The sequence below is a fragment of the Coturnix japonica genome, chromosome 4 (assembly GCF_001577835.2).
Source record: "Coturnix japonica isolate 7356 chromosome 4, Coturnix japonica 2.1, whole genome shotgun sequence".
Taxonomy (NCBI): domain Eukaryota; kingdom Metazoa; phylum Chordata; class Aves; order Galliformes; family Phasianidae; genus Coturnix; species Coturnix japonica.
This window is the reverse complement of record NC_029519.1, coordinates 41,185,565-41,202,545: the sequence shown is the minus strand read 5'-3', so window position 1 is coordinate 41,202,545 and position 16,981 is coordinate 41,185,565. Positions and strand designations below refer to the sequence as shown.

Here is a 16,981-nt window from a genome sequence, read left to right as displayed (position 1 = left end):
GGCTCCATCAGGAGAGGGGTGGTCAGCAGGGATAGGGAGGTGATTGTCCCTCTCTACTTGGCTCTTGTGAGTCCCCATCTGGAGTACTGTGTCCAGGTGTGGAGCCCTCAGTACAAAAAAGACATGGAGATTTTGGAAAGGGTCCAGAGGAGGGCCATGAAGATGATCAGGGGGCTGGAGCACCTGCCCTGTGAGCACAGGCTGAGGGAGTTGGGCTTGTTCAGCCAAGAGAAGAGAAGGTTGCGGGGTGACCTCATTGCAGCCTTTCAGTACCTGAAGGGAACTTACTCCCAGGAGGGGAGTAAACTCTTCGAAAGGGCTGATAATAGCAGGACTAGGGGAAATGGTTTTAAGTTAAAAGAGGGGAGATTTAGGTTGGATGTTAGGGGGAAGTTCTTCACTAGGAGTGGTTAGGCCCTGGAACAGGCTGCCCAGGGAGGTTGTGGATTCCCCGTCCTTGGAGGTGTTCAAGGCCAGGTTGGACGGGGCCCTGGGCAACCTGATCTAGTAAAGGTGTATGTTTGGTGGCCCTGCCAGGCAGGGGGGTTGGAACTACATGATCCTTGAGGTCCCTTCCAACCCGGGTCATTCTGTGATTCATTCTGTGATTCTGTGAAGAATTTCTGGGCATAAAACATATAAATAACTAGTGGTGAGTTTTCCTCAAGAATTTCTAAGAAATCCAACCATTAAGTTTGACAGAGAATAACTTGAAAAACATCTCATACCCAATGGCCTAGCCAGGGAGGCTCGATACACACAACAGATCTGATAGCTTTTTTGTTTTCAATATCCTGGACATAGCAGAGAGATTCATTGTATCTTACACTATCTCTGCAGATGGTTTATTCCAGACAGCACACGAAAGGCACCTGCGAGGAAGAGTTCTCCATGTGTGCCCTCTGCACTCTTCTCAACTGCACTTCCATAGCAAACATTCATAGCCAAACAAGTTGCCACCATACTGAGATGAAACAGACCCAGAAGGTCTGTCTCATTCACAGAATAAAAGAAAATTAAACATAAAGCCTAGTGTTTCTCCAAGGGAAGTGTTTTCCTCTTTCAAGATCACCTAGCTCACATTAACAGCTATGCGTATAGGCAAAAAAGCATTTGCAAAGTGCCAATTCACAGCTTTTGTAAAGGGAGTCCAACAGCATTACATGTTGTGAGACACTGAAGCTGACTGTGCAGAATCAATCCCACCTTGGCAGGTTACTTTCTGTAACTCAGCACAGCACGAACACATCACACTTGAATCAGCCAGCACCACCCTCTCAGGAAGCCCACCACAGCCCAGCTCAGGACACATACAGAACAGGCATCAAACCAAGTTTTGTTGAGGCCAACACCCAACTGCACCTCTAGGGCCTATACACAACTATGGGACACATTTGTGCAAAACTGTACAGCACCCACATTGCTGAGTGTAGCCCAGGTTCTTATCTGAACCACTAAGAGCTGTTTTATGACCCTCCCCCATAAGAAAATTAAAAAAAAAAATATGATTTTACAGCAAGACAACCAGCCAGAAGTCAAAGCTTTTAATTCAACCTGCATCTTTTTCTGGATGCAACACCCAAACTTGTCTGCTCCTCCAACAGAAAGGAGGAGCTTGTATTTATCCCCCAGTTGTTCCAGTAGCCATTCATTGTGAAGGCACACCTGCAGCCTCCCTCTTTCAGGTTTTCTGCTTCTCTCTGTGAGTGTCCATACCTCACATCCAATTGTTCATTTCTTCTTCACGGGTAACAAAGCAAAAGTCTTTCCTTTATCACTGCAGTCCTCCATTCAACTAAACCTTTGCAAGTCCCCAAGGCTGTAGCCAGTTTGCAGCACCAACACCAAACTATTGTGTGCAGGAAGAAAAACAAGCATTGCTACTTGGTTCAATGCTCCAGAAACCTCAGCAAAGAGAATTTTAGCTTAAGAAAATCTTGATTTAACTATATAGAAATAGAAGCCCTGCAGTCCCTACAGATTCCTATCTTCTAGCTAATGCAGGTGACATAGAATACCTGCCCATGAAATACAGAATCAAGCTACAGGTCAGAAAGAGAAGTGAAGATGTAAGTCGATTTAAAAAACCACTAGAGAAATATTTTGATTAGGTCATTTTATTCAACAACAAAACCCACTCCATGTTGTTTGCTGTACTTTCCCAAGTCTTTTTGCCAAGTTCATCCAGGCACAGAGAAACTCTCTAAGATCAGTGGTGTAAGAGGTCTGAAATCAATTCTTAAGGAACCCTTCACAGTCGATGTTTCATTTGGTAGGAAAGCCCTCACAAAGTCATATGCACACCCAAGGTTTGTCCAGAACTGTTAGCATATTATCAAATTTAAGATAACAACCATGTGTAGGCCACCAGTGCTCTACAGTTTCCTTACCAGTTACCATCCTTCTATTTTACAGCTATTTCAATAATGGGCAAAGCAATGTCCTTCATTTTGCATATTCCCTATTTCCTCAGTCTCTTTTGTGCTTCGCATTTTGTCTTGAAAATCACAGTGTTTGTTTTGTCATAAAGCAAAGAATTACCAAATCACTCAGCAGTGCATTTCTTCCAACAGAGAGTCTTTTGTTTAAGCTTAGTGAGCTAGAGATGGCCTTAAAAATACGGTCACTAAAAAAAAACACCAAAAACCAACAATCCAAAGATGTTAACTCTTAAGAAAGCTATGATTAACAAAGGTCAATGGAAAAATTAATGAACTAAGTCCGTAAACTCACTATGTTTGTATATGTAACAGCCACGTGAATGCACATCGTTATGACATGATAAGAAAAATGAATGCACGTGAAACTAATTCATTTCCACTCTGTGCACAAGGTGATATATGGAGGGATCTGCCCATTTCTCAGAAGACTGCACTTCTAGATTTATCAAATACAATAACAAAGCAAATGGTTGCAAGTAAAAACAAGACAACAACCTTACACCTATCAAATGCTGAATACAGAACTCATGTAAGTAGCAGTCTTCCCCCCCCCCCCCCATCTCTTAAAAGGAATACTAAGAAGAGTCATCAAGTGCTTTACCTAAAGAGACATTTTATGTTCTTCGTCATAAATTCATCTGGCTATAGTTCCAAAAATTAAAACAGTTCCCAAGGCAACCATAACTCGCTCAAGGTGCAGCATCTTCTTGCCATTACTCCACATAAGTAGAACGAGCAAACTACCCCTATTAGCAGCCTCTATGGGTTTAAAGTAAGAGTTATCACATGCAAGGCATGGGATAGTTCTTTGTTGCACAGAAAGTATTCCAGTTTGTTTCTAATGGGAGAAAAATATTAAGGCTGCTGTCACTTCTGCCATGTTTATTATGTAAGTGCTAGCCATTTTCTTAAGAAAGGATGGAAGGGAAAAAGAAAATCCACCTGTCCACAAGCCACTTATGAAGAAAAATTCCTTTCCTGGGCCAGTTATGGCTAACTTAAGCTTTTATTATAATTTTAATAAGAACACCAGCAGTGAAACAATCTTACCTACCAAGAAACTGGCTATCACATACCAATAAAACATGCACCTGCCCCAATTTTGGGGTAGATAACAGTGCAAAACAGAGGAATAGCTATCGTTTCACCATTATTTCAGACAGCACTTACTGTGTACATGTCATCAGCAGTATTATTGTCTTGTACTTGAACTCCCCAAAAGTACTCAGCAGGCACTACTGCTCTCCTGTTATCCTCTGGCATCTGCTTATCAATTCCCATCCAACATGTTCTTTCCTCCCTGTGCTAGCAAACATTTGTGTAGCTGCAGGGGTGGAACAGATCGAGGAATGAAGCTGGGTTAGAGCTGTCCAAACCCAAACCCAGGCTGTCACAACCCGCACTTTTCAAAGGATTTCTCATGCAACCACTGCCACACGCTAACCCGGAAGGGCAGCTACCCTGCAATGCTGCAAACAGATACTAGTGGATTAGCATGCTGAGAACTAGGCTGAAAGTGTGTGAGCACCAGAAGCATGGCACAGAGTATGATGCAGTGGGGTTAACCTACCAGGGAAGCTCAGGGACTTCCCTCCCAGCTTGGCATTAATGCTCCTTGCAGGTTCTGCCTTCAAACAGGGCTACTTCAGCTCAGTAAAAGCTTCAGGAAAAGCAGAAAGCCAGTTCAGAGCAAGCAACAGGAGCAGAAGATGGGAGTACAACCAACCCCCAGCAGTGGGAGGCCACCTGACATAGTCTGGTGCAGATCACTCCAGCTTAGAGCAAAATCCATATCAGTATTAACACAGATGAGTCTTTCACTATGCGGACTATGCAGTGTTTAGGCATGGTGTAAGAGAAGGGGAAGCATGAAAGAGGGAGGACCAGTGCCAACATCAAGAAAGAAGCAAGAAGTGCTCATGGGATCAAAGGGATGTGTAGCTACATTTTTTCTAAGTCTCCCAAATACAAGGGATAGTAATACTTAGAACAAAAGGTAAGTTGCAAATGAAAAACTACAAAAACTGGCAGGAAATCTCTGTATCTGGAACTCATGATGGAGCAAATCATGGCCCAAAGGCATGAACATTACCCAAGGCCAGGCAGCAACATCTTGTGGCTTGTGAAAGGGAATGATACATGGGCTGGAAAGGCTGGGGAGCTGCTAGTCTTCATCTAGATCTGGAATGTGAGAAACATGAACCTCTGACATTGTGTTGCTGTGTGACCTATCATCAACCAAGAGGTTATTCTGATGTCTCCTTCCCATACAAGACAAACTCATGTTTTCTGATATTATAAAGCTAGCAAGATGACTCATGGGCCGTACTGAGAACTCCATGCTGCTTTAAAGACTTTGTGAGTGATAAACTAAACTACTCAAGACAAACCCTAGAAGCAAACTTTCTAGAAACCTTTATCCACTTCTCTGGGAGGTCCTACCGCTAATAAAGATAAAACCAAGAGTTTACCTCCCAGACACTTGTAATGAATCCTAAAACTGCAGCACACAAATTCTTTTGGACATCAAGTTTTTCTAACCAGGTGTGAAGGTAGGCACCACTGCTACAGTACAAGGAGGGATCAGAAGCAAGAAAGAATTTGCTGTAGAAACAGAAACTAACAGCCCTCTGTAGCTTGTCTTGTTTCATTTCCCATGCAATATTCTTCCAGCAGGCAGGAGGGAAATGAATTCAAGCAGCTTAGAGCAATTGCTTCTTAAAATCTAAAATAAAAAAGACATATGAGGTATTGGCGTCTCCGAGTCCGAAATCCCACAGCACTCTCCACACTTTCAGTTCACCTGTAGTCAGCAGATACTCAGCCTGAAAGCAGTTAGTTACAGCTTCTTCTGAGAAGTTGAACCGTTCACAGTGTTCAGTGACAGACCATTTGAGCTGGGCTGCACACAGTGGAATAAGCAAAACAAACAGCTGTGATATGTAATCTGAACAATTAAACTTGCATAATAAGCTGCTCAAAACGATAGCTCTACAGCCAGCGTGGAGTGTGCTTCTAACTCACAGGATTAGCCAGGCCCTGTTTTCTAATATGTGCTCCCAGTTAGACTTTAGGAGTGCTTTGCTACATGCATACATTTGTTGGTTAATGCAAATCTGTTCAAGGCACACAGTGACATCATTCCTAGTCACACACACCAGTTGGATGCTTTAGGGAACAAAACAAGATGGCTAATGCATTTGGTGAGGGGATTCCTCTGCCAGAGAAAACACTCAGCTGACAACTCATTGTTCTTCTCGCATCCACTAATCCAGAAAGCTACTGTGAAAAAGGTAGCCACACATCGAAGGCTTTGCTGCTACTACCAGGTTTATGTAAACACTGCAAAGTGCACCAAGAGCGATTCTGCCACATTCACCATTCGCTGTAATATCCGCACAGCGGTTCAGAAAGGACAGAGCCGTGAAGGCTCACATCGCCGCCCGCCCCTCCTCGATCGCACATCTCCATCCTGGAGCATTTCCCAGGCACGAGTTATGTCCTGACAGGAGATCCCATACGCTTCGGAACCCAAAGCCCTCATACAGAACGTTACGTAATTAGCACACGATGTGCCGACGAGCCCCGGCCAGAAATAATTAACACCGCGCTCCGATCGCCAGCGCGGGCGACGCCGGGACCCCCGCGGCAGGTGCCGGAGTCGGAGCGGAGCGGGGTCAGGTACCGGCCTCGCACCTGAAGCCGCGCCGCTCCCTGGTCCCCGGTGCCGGCATCCCGCACACAAAGGGCGGCCTCGCTCCGGGAGCTCGGGGTTCTCCTTCCCCGTTCCGCAACCGGGCGCCGCGGTTCCTCCAGGCCCCTCCGCTCGCAGGCCCGGCCCGAGCCCCGCGGCCCCTCCGCGAGCGCCTCGTTCCCCCGCCGCCCTCTCCGCTCCGTTCCGTTCCCCCCCGGGGCCTCCCCACGGCGGTGGCGGCGCGGGGGCGGCCGGGAGCCGCGGGCCCTATTTCGAAAGATCCGCCATTTTCACCCCGTCACCGCCGCGGTTCCGCCCGCCCCCGCCGCACCTGCCCCCTCCACCCGTCCTCCCGCTCCGCTCCGAGCGGCCGCCTCCCGTCTCGGCGGGGAGCAGAGCGCGGCGCAGCCCCGAGTGTGTCCGGGCCTGCGGCCTGCATCCTGCCGCCGGCTGTCAGCGCCCCGCCGCTCCCGGCCGCCGCTCTCTTCCCTCCCGCCGCCGCTTTCCCGCCCCTCGGCACTCACCGTGCGGGCGGGCGCTCCGCTGCCTCCACCGCCGCCTCCTCTATTGTGGCTCCGCGCCGCTCTCCGTGTCCGCGCCCGGCGGCGGCGGCACAGCACTGCCCGCCAGGAGCCGCCGCGTTTGTTCAAAATCACGCGCCCCGCGCCGTTCCCCCGCCGCATCCCATAATACTGCGCCGCGGCGCCCTGGCAACCGCCGGCGCAGCGCTTACCCACCCGCCCGCTTCCCCGAGCTTCCGGTTCCGCCCCCCCTCTCGCCGTGCTGCCGCTCTATCCCGCCGGCGCCGCCGCTCTATGGTAGGAGACAAGATGGCGGCGGCGGTGCGGCAGGAGCTGGCGCAGCTGATGAACTCGAGCGGCTCCCACAAGGACTTGGCGGGGAAGTGAGTGCCGGCCGATGCTCCCTTGGCGGTGGGGCGGGGGGGTGCGGGCTGCGGACGCTGCCGGGCTACGGGGGAGCGGCTCTGATGGCTGCGGCCCGAGGACCACGCTTCTGAAGCGTTACTTTTAATAAAAAAGAAGAAAATTCAAAGAGATCGGCCTCATACACTTACTCATACACTTTGCCACTTACAGCTTGGGTTTAATGTCTGGGGAAGGCCTTAGGGCCGCCTCGTGGTCCCTGCGGCCCTGGCCCCGCTGTGGTGATGGGCCCTGTGCTGCTGTGGGCACCGTGAAACCTCCCTTAACGTTTATTGTTTTGATATGGCGTGTTTGGCTGCTCACGGTGCAATGTGTCGCACAGTTTGTTTGTTTTTTCCCTTCCTCGAGGGCAGTGTCTGATTCTGATGGAACTGGTATTCCTCGAGTCCCAGTTCTTAGTTCTCTGGAGGAACGTCTTTGCTTTGAGAGCTCCTGGTTAAAATAAGAAAGCTGCGAAGGTGATCGTGTTCAGTCTGTCTTTTGAGGGGAACATCGAAAGAAGTTTTTATTCCATTTCAGTACTCTGCACCCTGAGGTCATGGTCTGCAGTTGTCCTGGGTTTTACAAAGCATGAAAACTAGGATCGCTTATGGGGAGTAGCTGAGAGAAGTGGTATTGTTGAGTCTGGAGAAGGCTCAGGGGAAACTTTATCTGTCTCTACAACTGCCTGAGAAGAGGTTGCAGTGAAGCAGGGGTTGGCCTCTTCTGACAGCGATAGTATGAGAGTTAATGGCCTTAAGATGCACCAGGTGAGGTTCAGATTGGATATCAGGTAACTTTATTTCTCCAAAAGAGCAGTGAGGCGTTGGTCGCTGTCTCTGGAGGTGCTCAAGAGTCATGAGGGATGTTATTTGCAGGGATGGGTTGGGGTTAGGCTTGTACTGAGTGATCTTAAGAGGACTTTTTCTAACCTTAATGATTCTATGATTACTGTATTCACTGAATGTGGCAGCTTGAACCTTTCTCTTATTTCAGTAGTCCTCATTTACAGAGGATGTCATTTTATTTACTCTTTCCCTGGCACCTTTGTATGGTAAAAGAGAACTCTATCCTGGATTCACTTTTATTTTTAAACCTCAATCACACAAAACAGCACAAAGATAATAAATGAGCTGTGATCTGATAGTTTAGTCCTGATATTTAAAAAGAGCCAGGTACACATTTCAGGTGAGTGTTCCAGGCACTTCAGCACAAACAACATTTCCACCTCAAAGATAAATATACACATATATATAAAAGCAGGAATGGTGATTGAAAATGCTACCTCACAGGTACAGGTGTTTATTTTTTTATTTCTCTGTTGTGAACAGATACCGTCAGATATTGGAAAAAGCAATTCAGCTGTCGGGTGCACAACAACTTGAAGCTTTGAAAGCTTTTGTAGAAGCAAGTAAGTGCATTTGGTGTAATTGATTGCATATTGAGTGAAAGCCAGAGATCTGTGAGATTACATTTGTCGCGTCTACAAGCAACTATGTAAATGTATGATGTTTTTGGTCCTGTTGGAACTTAAACAAGACTAAGAGAGAAACAATATGCAGCATATTCGAAAGCTATGGGAAAATGGAGTTGGTGAATTTTTAAGTTAATTTAACTTTCTAGCTTGTCAGTGCGACAGCATCTGAATGTAATATTGTAAAGTAGTCATTTTAAGGCTAAAATTGATACTGGATGCTTAGCAGTTTTTAAACTAATAATTCCCTTCTTTGGTCTCTGCTTAGTTTGGAAAATGGCCAGAAAGAAATGGTTAGGTGTTTTTTTGTATTGTGTTGTATATTTGGCCTACTGAATAGGTCAAATAGAAATTATACCTCTTGTATCTTTTGTAAAATTAATGAAATTGAGCCTAATGGTTTATTTTGTCCAAGGTATTATAGCAACCGAGAACAACGATTCAGAATGGAACATCTTTATAAATCAGCCTGAGAAATAATTTGTTATATGTCAGGTGTTAGAGCTCTAGTGACCTCTAGTGTAAACAATTTCTGTGAGGACAAAACTTATCTTTGGAAAAATAACGCGCCTTGACTGACATAAAGATATTTAAACATTTGAATTACTTAGATTTAATATAAAGGTAAATGATTAGCAAGGGATCACGTACACTGAAGGTGCTGACAAACATTGCATCCATCTTGTGCTTTTCTTTCATGTGTCTCTGAACTAGTGGTGAACGAGAACGTCAGCCTAGTGATATCGCGCCAGCTGCTGACAGATTTTTGTACCCATCTTCCAAGTCTTCCCGACAGCACGGCCAAAGAAATATACCACTTCACACTGGAAAAGATACAGCCTAGAGTCATTTCATTTGAAGAGCAGGTGAGAAATCAGCGATGGGGGGTTTTGGTCTGCAGTTTTTTGTTGTTTTTCTTCCCTTTTTAATTTACTGCTGATTAATTCTCAGCAATCAAAATGGCCATTCCTACTTTGTGCCAATTCTGCAGTACTATTCATATGAAATAAGCATTTAGAACCACGTAAATGATACCGACTTAATCTCTCCATCAGGATGCTAGGCATGTTGTTTCCCTGCTGCCAGAAAATGGCTTCTTAGAATGAAACAATGCATGAGCAACTGGAGGCACAGTTCTGAGACGGACTGGGGCTCATTGTGTTGTATTTACCCAACAGAGGGAGCAGGCAGGTGATCTAAGGATAGAATTGTTTTGTCAAGTAGCTGTTCTTTAATTAAAACAAAACCAAAATGACCTGTGTGGATATATATGCCTATGTATGCATTTCTTGATATATATTTAAGCTAAAAATCACTTTTTTGGGGAAAAAAGTAGTAATGAAATTCCAATTCTGCTGTTACTCACTGCATGTACTGCTTTGTTTTGAATTTGATAGATTTTCTTCAATTATTCTTCATTATTGTTTGAGAATACTTGAAGTATGTAACAAGCCTACAGGATTTAGTACTAAAGAAGAAAAGACACTTTGTGTCATAGTTTATATTTATGTCTGTTTATCTTTTGTCTTTTTAAGCAGCTGTCATTCTAAATCCAAACTGAACACGCTTACCCATATGTTACAGTGATTATGCATGAATTAAATCCTCAAGGCCAGATGATTTCTTTTTCTAACCACACTTTTTCTTACAATACCCAGATTGTACCACTGATATTTTACCTTCTGGCAGCTGCTGTGCAAAATCTAGGTTTCAGTATAAAGACCTTGTCATAGTTCACCTCATTTGTATCTCATAGGCTTGGTATGAGATATAACTGCTAGAAAGGGCACGTGAATCTTGGTGTTCTGATTCTCAGAAACACTCTTTCATCTTTTTTAAAGTTTCATAACAAGTCACTGCTTATCCTTCCATAAAGACCAGCTCCTTTTATTTAGCTGCAAGCCTATTAGGAAATACTTCAAATTACTGAAATTGAAAAAACTCAGTCTTAAATCTCGACTGAGGATTTATAACCTTCTTGCAGGAAGAATTGCATGTGTGCAAGTTGCTGTATCTATGAAGCTGTCACATCCTTGGGGCTAGTGGGGCTAGTGTACAGGAAGAATAAAGTGAATACATAAAAGTTGAATGGTTTTGTGTTTTGAAATGTTCCCGTGTGACTTTATTATTGTCTAGGTTGCTTCAATAAGGCAACATCTTGCATCCATCTATGAGAAAGAAGAAGACTGGAGAAATGCAGCACAAGTATTGGTGGGGATCCCTCTAGAAACAGGGCAAAAGTAAGTAATGTGCTAGTCACAGTTCTGCATTGTCTAATACACTTGCTCCTTCCTTGGTTAAGTGGACCAGAGAGTGGGAAGTTTGGGGGTGCACATTAGCCAGACTGTGCATGTATAGTTTGGTGACTTATCCTTACAGAAGACATTCTAGTCATGTCTGAACACTGCTCTGGAAGTTTTTCTCTATTTATTAGTCAAATTTATTGACAGTGTTTCTGAAAGTTCTTCCATGTGTTGACCTTTACAGTTTGAAATGAAGACAGAGTTTGAAATCTGATGCTAGTCTGTTGTTGTTTAAGTAACACTTCAGTAATTTTTCCAGGGCTTTCCTTTTTAATCTTAGTATGTGTGTAGAAGTTTGCTGAATGTAGGCTTTATCCATTTAGCTCCTATTTGTTTTACTTCAAGTTTCTTTTGCTCTTAAGTGTTTCCCTATTTACGGCAATTTTTCAGCCCATTAGAACCTCAATTATACAGGTGTTTGTAGGGGCCGGTTTTAAATTCTCTTTATTTCATTTTTATTTAGTTAAAGAGAAAGCAGGGTAAAACAAAAGCTTCCATGTGCTTAAGCAGCAGAATGTTTAAAAGAGGAAAGAACAAAGGCAATAGAGGAGTATGTCTGAACTCTTGCTTATCTGTTTCTTTACAGACAGTACAATGTGGATTATAAACTGGAGACCTACCTGAAAATTGCCAGGCTGTATCTGGAGGATGATGACCCAGTTCAAGCAGAAGCTTATATTAATCGAGCTTCCCTTCTTCAGAATGAATCAACAAATGAACAGCTACAAATCCATTATAAGGTAATTTAACTTGGATTTCCCCTTTCTGAAGGGAAATGCTTCCACAATTGGATGGTTTTCATACAGTGCCACCAAAACTTTTGTAACACTGAAAGAGGCAAAGGGAAAAGCTTTTAAATGGTTTTGGGAACTTAAGAGCTACAGCTTAACAATAATTAGGCAGCTAATTCCTTAGAATTTAGAGAGAAACCTGCTAAGGCTCGTTATATACCAGCATTACAGGCTCCAAATAACCAAATTTTACTTACAGTATTGTCCCCTATCTTTGTAGATCTAAAAGGAAAAAAAAAAAACCACGTGTCCAATATTAGAGATTATTAGAGTTGGGTTGCTTTGTTGTTTTTTTTTTTTACCCATCAGCAATTAAATACCAAATACCGTCCACAAAAGTATTCTTAAGTCCAGAGCAGTAAATTAATTGACCTTCTTGCTTATTGGTTGGTTGAAAAATAGAAATTGCTATCTAAGTGCTAGTTGTTCATGTCACTGACAAAAGGTCAGCTTGATCCCGGTACAACATTCCACTTGCTGTTTCTTGCATTTAGACAAGTGCAGTGTTTAACATGTGAATAGAGCTGGGAAAAGCCCTTTCAGTCATCTATCATAGCACTTAAGCCAGATTTTTACAAGCCAAACTGATTGTTTGGTGACACAGAGTTGCTGAAGATGCAATAAAGAAATGTTTGTCGAAGCTGCAAACTAATTATGCAGGGATTAATGCACACTTGTACTATGCAGCCATACTGTGTTGTTTTCTGTTACTCAGACATTTTCTTTCTAGGTTTGTTATGCTCGAGTTCTTGATTATAGAAGAAAGTTCATTGAGGCTGCCCAAAGATACAACGAGCTGTCCTATAAGAGCATAGTTCATGAAAGCGAGCGACTGGAGGCACTGAAGCACGCTTTGCATTGCACTATTCTGGCATCAGCAGGTAAAATATGATACTTTTTTATGTAAGAGATCCGAAATACGTATTCCTGAAGCAAGTCAACTTCTGCATTACTGGGGGAAGGAGCTGAGGAATCGAATCCAGAGTTGTGAGCATGGTGTCAGGGTTAATTCAGAGCTGGAGTACTTGTTTATTTGCCAGTGGTGTGGGGCCATTTAAAGATGCAAAATAAAGTCAGTGGCAAGCAGTGCTTTGGAACTGAATGCAACCCAGTCTTCTCTGGTAGAACTTTGTTGATTGTATGTGTTAGAAAGAGAGAGATCTTTGTTGTTTATCTGCCAATACTCAACTTCTTGGTGGCAACTTATGAGGATTCTTCATGGCTCTCTTAGGACAGCAGCGTTCTCGCATGCTTGCTACACTTTTTAAGGATGAGAGATGCCAGCAGCTTGCAGCCTATGGGATTCTGGAGAAAATGTACCTTGACAGAATTATTCGTGGAAACCAGCTGCAAGAGTTTGCAGCTATGCTAATGCCTCACCAGAAAGCAACTACAGCTGATGGTATGTATTTCTCTAAAGCCTCACAGCGCTGCTTGTTCATCCAGGTTTGCCCTTTGCGTCCCTAAGGGTAACAGAAAAAAGCATCATGTGATCATTTAAGGTTATTTCCCACAATGCAAAATAAAAGGTTCAAAGCTACTTGTATTAAAAAAAAATTCACCACAGGAAATCTTTCTGATCACTTTCTTTATTTGTGGCGGTAGGCTGATGCCATGCAACAAGATGCACCTGTACTTTCTGCATGTATAACCTTCAGAAAAAAAAAACACACTTTGCATCTGTTCTACAATATAAACCAAATATCTCATTTATATTAATGAATTGTTGTCTCATTCAACCCATAAGGTTCCAGTATCCTGGACAGAGCTGTTATTGAACACAATTTACTATCTGCAAGCAAACTTTACAACAATATTACCTTTGAAGAGCTTGGAGCATTACTAGAGATCCCTGCAGCTAAGGTAATGGCTTCCAACACCTTTTGTTAAAAGAAAAAGCAACACAAAGCAGCAGGGATGTAAGAATAGCTCTAGTCAATATTAGGAAAATTAGTTTACTGATAGGAAATTAAATATTCAATACTGGACACATGACAGAAGTTAAGTTAGCACATTTTATGAGAAGGAAGGGGACACAGTATAGAAGGGACAGTAACATATTTTGATGCCACTAAGTATGTCAGTTGGTGCATGATGAGATGTTTTCGGTATGGTTCTGCCTATATCCCCATGTAGATGAAAAACATATAAGGACTATCAAACTTGTAATGGATTATCACTTCTTTCAGAATGGATCAGATACCTAATATCGTTCTTTCTCCCTTATTTCAGGCAGAAAAAATAGCTTCTCAGATGATAACTGAGGGACGCATGAATGGATTCATTGATCAGATTGACGGAATTGTTCATTTTGAGAGTAAGTTGGGATTTTTATTTTTTTTTAATTTAATTTGTTTTGTACCATTCAGAATTGTCCTTTTGAGTTGTTGTCTAGTAAAGCAAACAGATTGTTTACAACTGCTATCTATGATGTATGCTGTATAATGCTGTAGCCAGGAGGTGGCAGTATTTTGCATAGCAGGGAATCATAAAGTGGCTTGAGTTGGAAGAGACCTCAAGGATCATCAAATTCCAGCCCCACTGCCACAGGCAGGGATTCTCATCACTCATGTGCCTCTTCCAGGAGGATCAGTGATATTCCCAGGTGCAGAGGTGAAGCTCACTGGCCTGTAGTTCCCCAGGTTGTCCTTCTTCCCTTTCTTATAAGTGGGAGTGACATTTCCTTTTTTCCAGTCACTGAAGACTTCACCTGACAGCCATAACTTTTTATATGTGATGGCAAGCACATCAGCCAGCTCCCTTAGGACCCTGGGATACATGTTGTCCAGCACCATAGACTTGTACATGTTCTGTCTTATGAGATGGTCTTGGACTTTCTCTGCCTGTGCAGTGGAGATCCCACCAAGAGGTTCAGTGATGTGAGATTCAGCGTTGTGAGAAATATGAGAAGCCAGACTGATAGTTAAGACTTAGGCAAAGAACCTCAGCCTTCTCCATATCTGTTGTACACAGTTCTCCTTTGTCGTTTATCAGAGGAGGTACCAGTTTTCACATGTCCCTCTGTTCTGCATTCTTTTATCCATATCAAAGTGTGAATTTATATTGCCAGTCTCCTTGTAGGATATCAGGAATTTCTCTGCTTGCTTTTTTGTAAGGCAGGGGTTAGGTTTGTAATGGGCAGTCAAAGTCATTTAACTTTTGAAGACAGAACAGAGTATGATATAGCCGCAAGGCAGGTCAGAGCAGTACCAAAGGTGAAACTTGCATTTAAACAATGATGGTGAATTGCCAAGACTATACTTTTGTTTTCTGTGGTTTCCTTTTGCAGCTCGGGAAGCTTTGCCAACTTGGGATAAGCAGATTCAGTCCCTGTGTTTCCAGGTGAACAACCTGCTGGAGAAGATAAGTCAGACAGCACCAGAATGGACAGCCCAGGCAATGGAGGCTCAGATGGCTCAGTGACTGCACAGCCATGGTCTTCTGTGCTGGAGGGAAGGAAGCTGAGCAGGACTGTTTGCTGAATGAATAACCCACCTTTGTGTCCACACCTTTCGCTTTCACTCTGCCTTAGGACACATTAGGCGATACTGTGTTTGTTGTGAGAAGTTCCACTGTTCTCTGAGTGTAGGATGAGTTGCTGCATCTGCGTTGTGCTTTGCTGTCCTGAAAGCTGTGGTTTCTGCATAGAAGCTGCCACGTCGGAACGAGCTTGGGTTTTGGTTTATTTAATGTCGTTTGGTTTTCCACCGTATTGCTATAGCTTTGCAGCTTATTACTTCCTAAAGTGTTCATCCCACTGTGAAAAATGGAAGTGCCATGTTTCTTCTACTTGTAATTATTCTAATAAAAGCTGCAGTAAACCACTTGTTTTAAGTGTTGGAGGGACCTGTTGGCTTTTCTTTTACCCCAAAGCAGCAACACAAAATAATTCAAGGTTTTAGAAATGTCTATTTCAACCCCTGAAAATGTAAACTGAGGAAACAACTCGTCAGCTCTTCTGTGCCCTGCTTCTCTATCTGAGAAGTCTTAATGCTGACTGTTCTGCTACATTGGTACAGCAGAAAAGAGATCTGTCTGGTAGTCTGTGGGTTAGAAGTGGCCATGGAAAATAGGTGGAGTAAGAACAAGCATTGTGGTAAATGATTTGAACATAACATGAACCAAATATTGGAAAGCAAGTGGGCACTCCGTTTTCTTCTGTAGGTCAGCAGAAGTTTGATAGCTTAGCAATACTTCATATTGCTACTTCAGTAGGTGGCAGTAGAAGACAAGCAGACCAAGAATGAACGGTGACTGTACTATATGCATCTTTGCCACTCTCTCTTCATCAACAGCATCAAAACTTAAAGTTGACTTTGGCTAATCATTGGATAAATGATTTTATCTCCAGTTTACCTTTAAGGTATCTCTTTAAAAACTTTCCCGATAGTTTTGAAGCCTTGTATAGTAGGAAAAAAAGCCCCATGTTTATGTAGACAGTGTAAGACAGGCACCCATTCAGAGTATCAACAGAAAAATACACTCAAATGCTTGTGATGAGGCTTTTGTTCAGTTTAGTAAAGTTCAGGGATTTCTTTTGGGCCTGAGATGTGAACTGCTGTGATGTCTTAAGTTCACTTCCTTAGCTACTCACACCTTTAGAGCTTGGAATATTCAGCATAACCTCGGTTAACAACTACTCTGGAGAGGGTCAGACATCACTGCCTCATTGCTCTAAATGGGTTCACTGTTGGCATAGCTTATCCACAAAGGTTGCTTATGTTTGTATTTGACTCAATTTATGTTCTCGTTGACCCTTCAGTACTCAGTGACCCATGCAACATATGTTTTTTTTTATGGACGTGGGGTTAACTTAGATGCACACACTATTGTCTGCTGAATCCTACAAGGAGAATGATTTGTGCTTCTGCAATAACAGTAATTTCACCTTGTTACAACAGAACATGTTTTATTTTTTGGCCATGACTTCACTCATTTTGCAGTTCTCCTCTGGGAAAAAAAAAGCAATTTCAGGAACATCTGAATTTAAAAGGAACAGTTGTACAGAGACACCGTTTCCAAAACAAAGATAAACACAAAGGACTTGCTTGGCACAGGGGCTGATAGAAAAGATAGCAACTGGAAAATAATTGTGTTTGCTAATAGTAAATACGTAACTTCCTTCTCAAAGAGTGACACTGTGATATGGGCATTCACAAAACCTTAACAGATCTTAATAGTCTTTTTCTATTTAAGATGCTGGTGTTTAAACTTTGAATCTGCAGAGGCTTTTGTGGCTGCTTCTCTCCATTCTATTGGGAGTTATATTCAATCATTTGTTTAGCTTGGTACCTTGGATCTTTTCCAAATCATGAGCCATTTACAGGAGCAAAGCAGAGCTGGGGGACAGGTCCA

The 16,981-nt window shown here is 43.2% G+C and overlaps 2 protein-coding genes across 4 annotated transcripts in view; one reads left to right on the top strand and one right to left on the bottom strand.

Annotated features, from left to right (window-relative positions):
- Positions 1–6,865, bottom strand: part of LIN54 (lin-54 DREAM MuvB core complex component) — a 38,026-nt gene extending 31,161 nt beyond the window's left edge. For all 3 annotated transcript variants that reach the window (XM_015861562.2, XM_015861563.2, XM_015861564.2), the window contains exon 1: positions 6,660–6,865. The gene's annotated coding sequence lies outside the window, so the exon portion shown is untranslated. The remainder of the gene's footprint in view (positions 1–6,659) is intronic.
- Positions 6,866–6,905: 40 nt separating this feature from the next.
- On the top strand, positions 6,906–15,465 carry COPS4 (COP9 signalosome subunit 4). The gene is made up of 10 exons (XM_015861565.2): positions 6,906–7,039; positions 8,390–8,469; positions 9,247–9,398; positions 10,669–10,772; positions 11,422–11,575; positions 12,357–12,507; positions 12,858–13,028; positions 13,374–13,489; positions 13,859–13,943; positions 14,916–15,465. Exons 1-10 carry the CDS (start codon positions 6,951–6,953, stop codon positions 15,047–15,049), a joined length of 1,236 nt encoding a protein of 411 aa, XP_015717051.1. The 5' UTR covers positions 6,906–6,950; the 3' UTR covers positions 15,050–15,465.
- Positions 15,466–16,981: the final 1,516 nt, after the last annotated feature.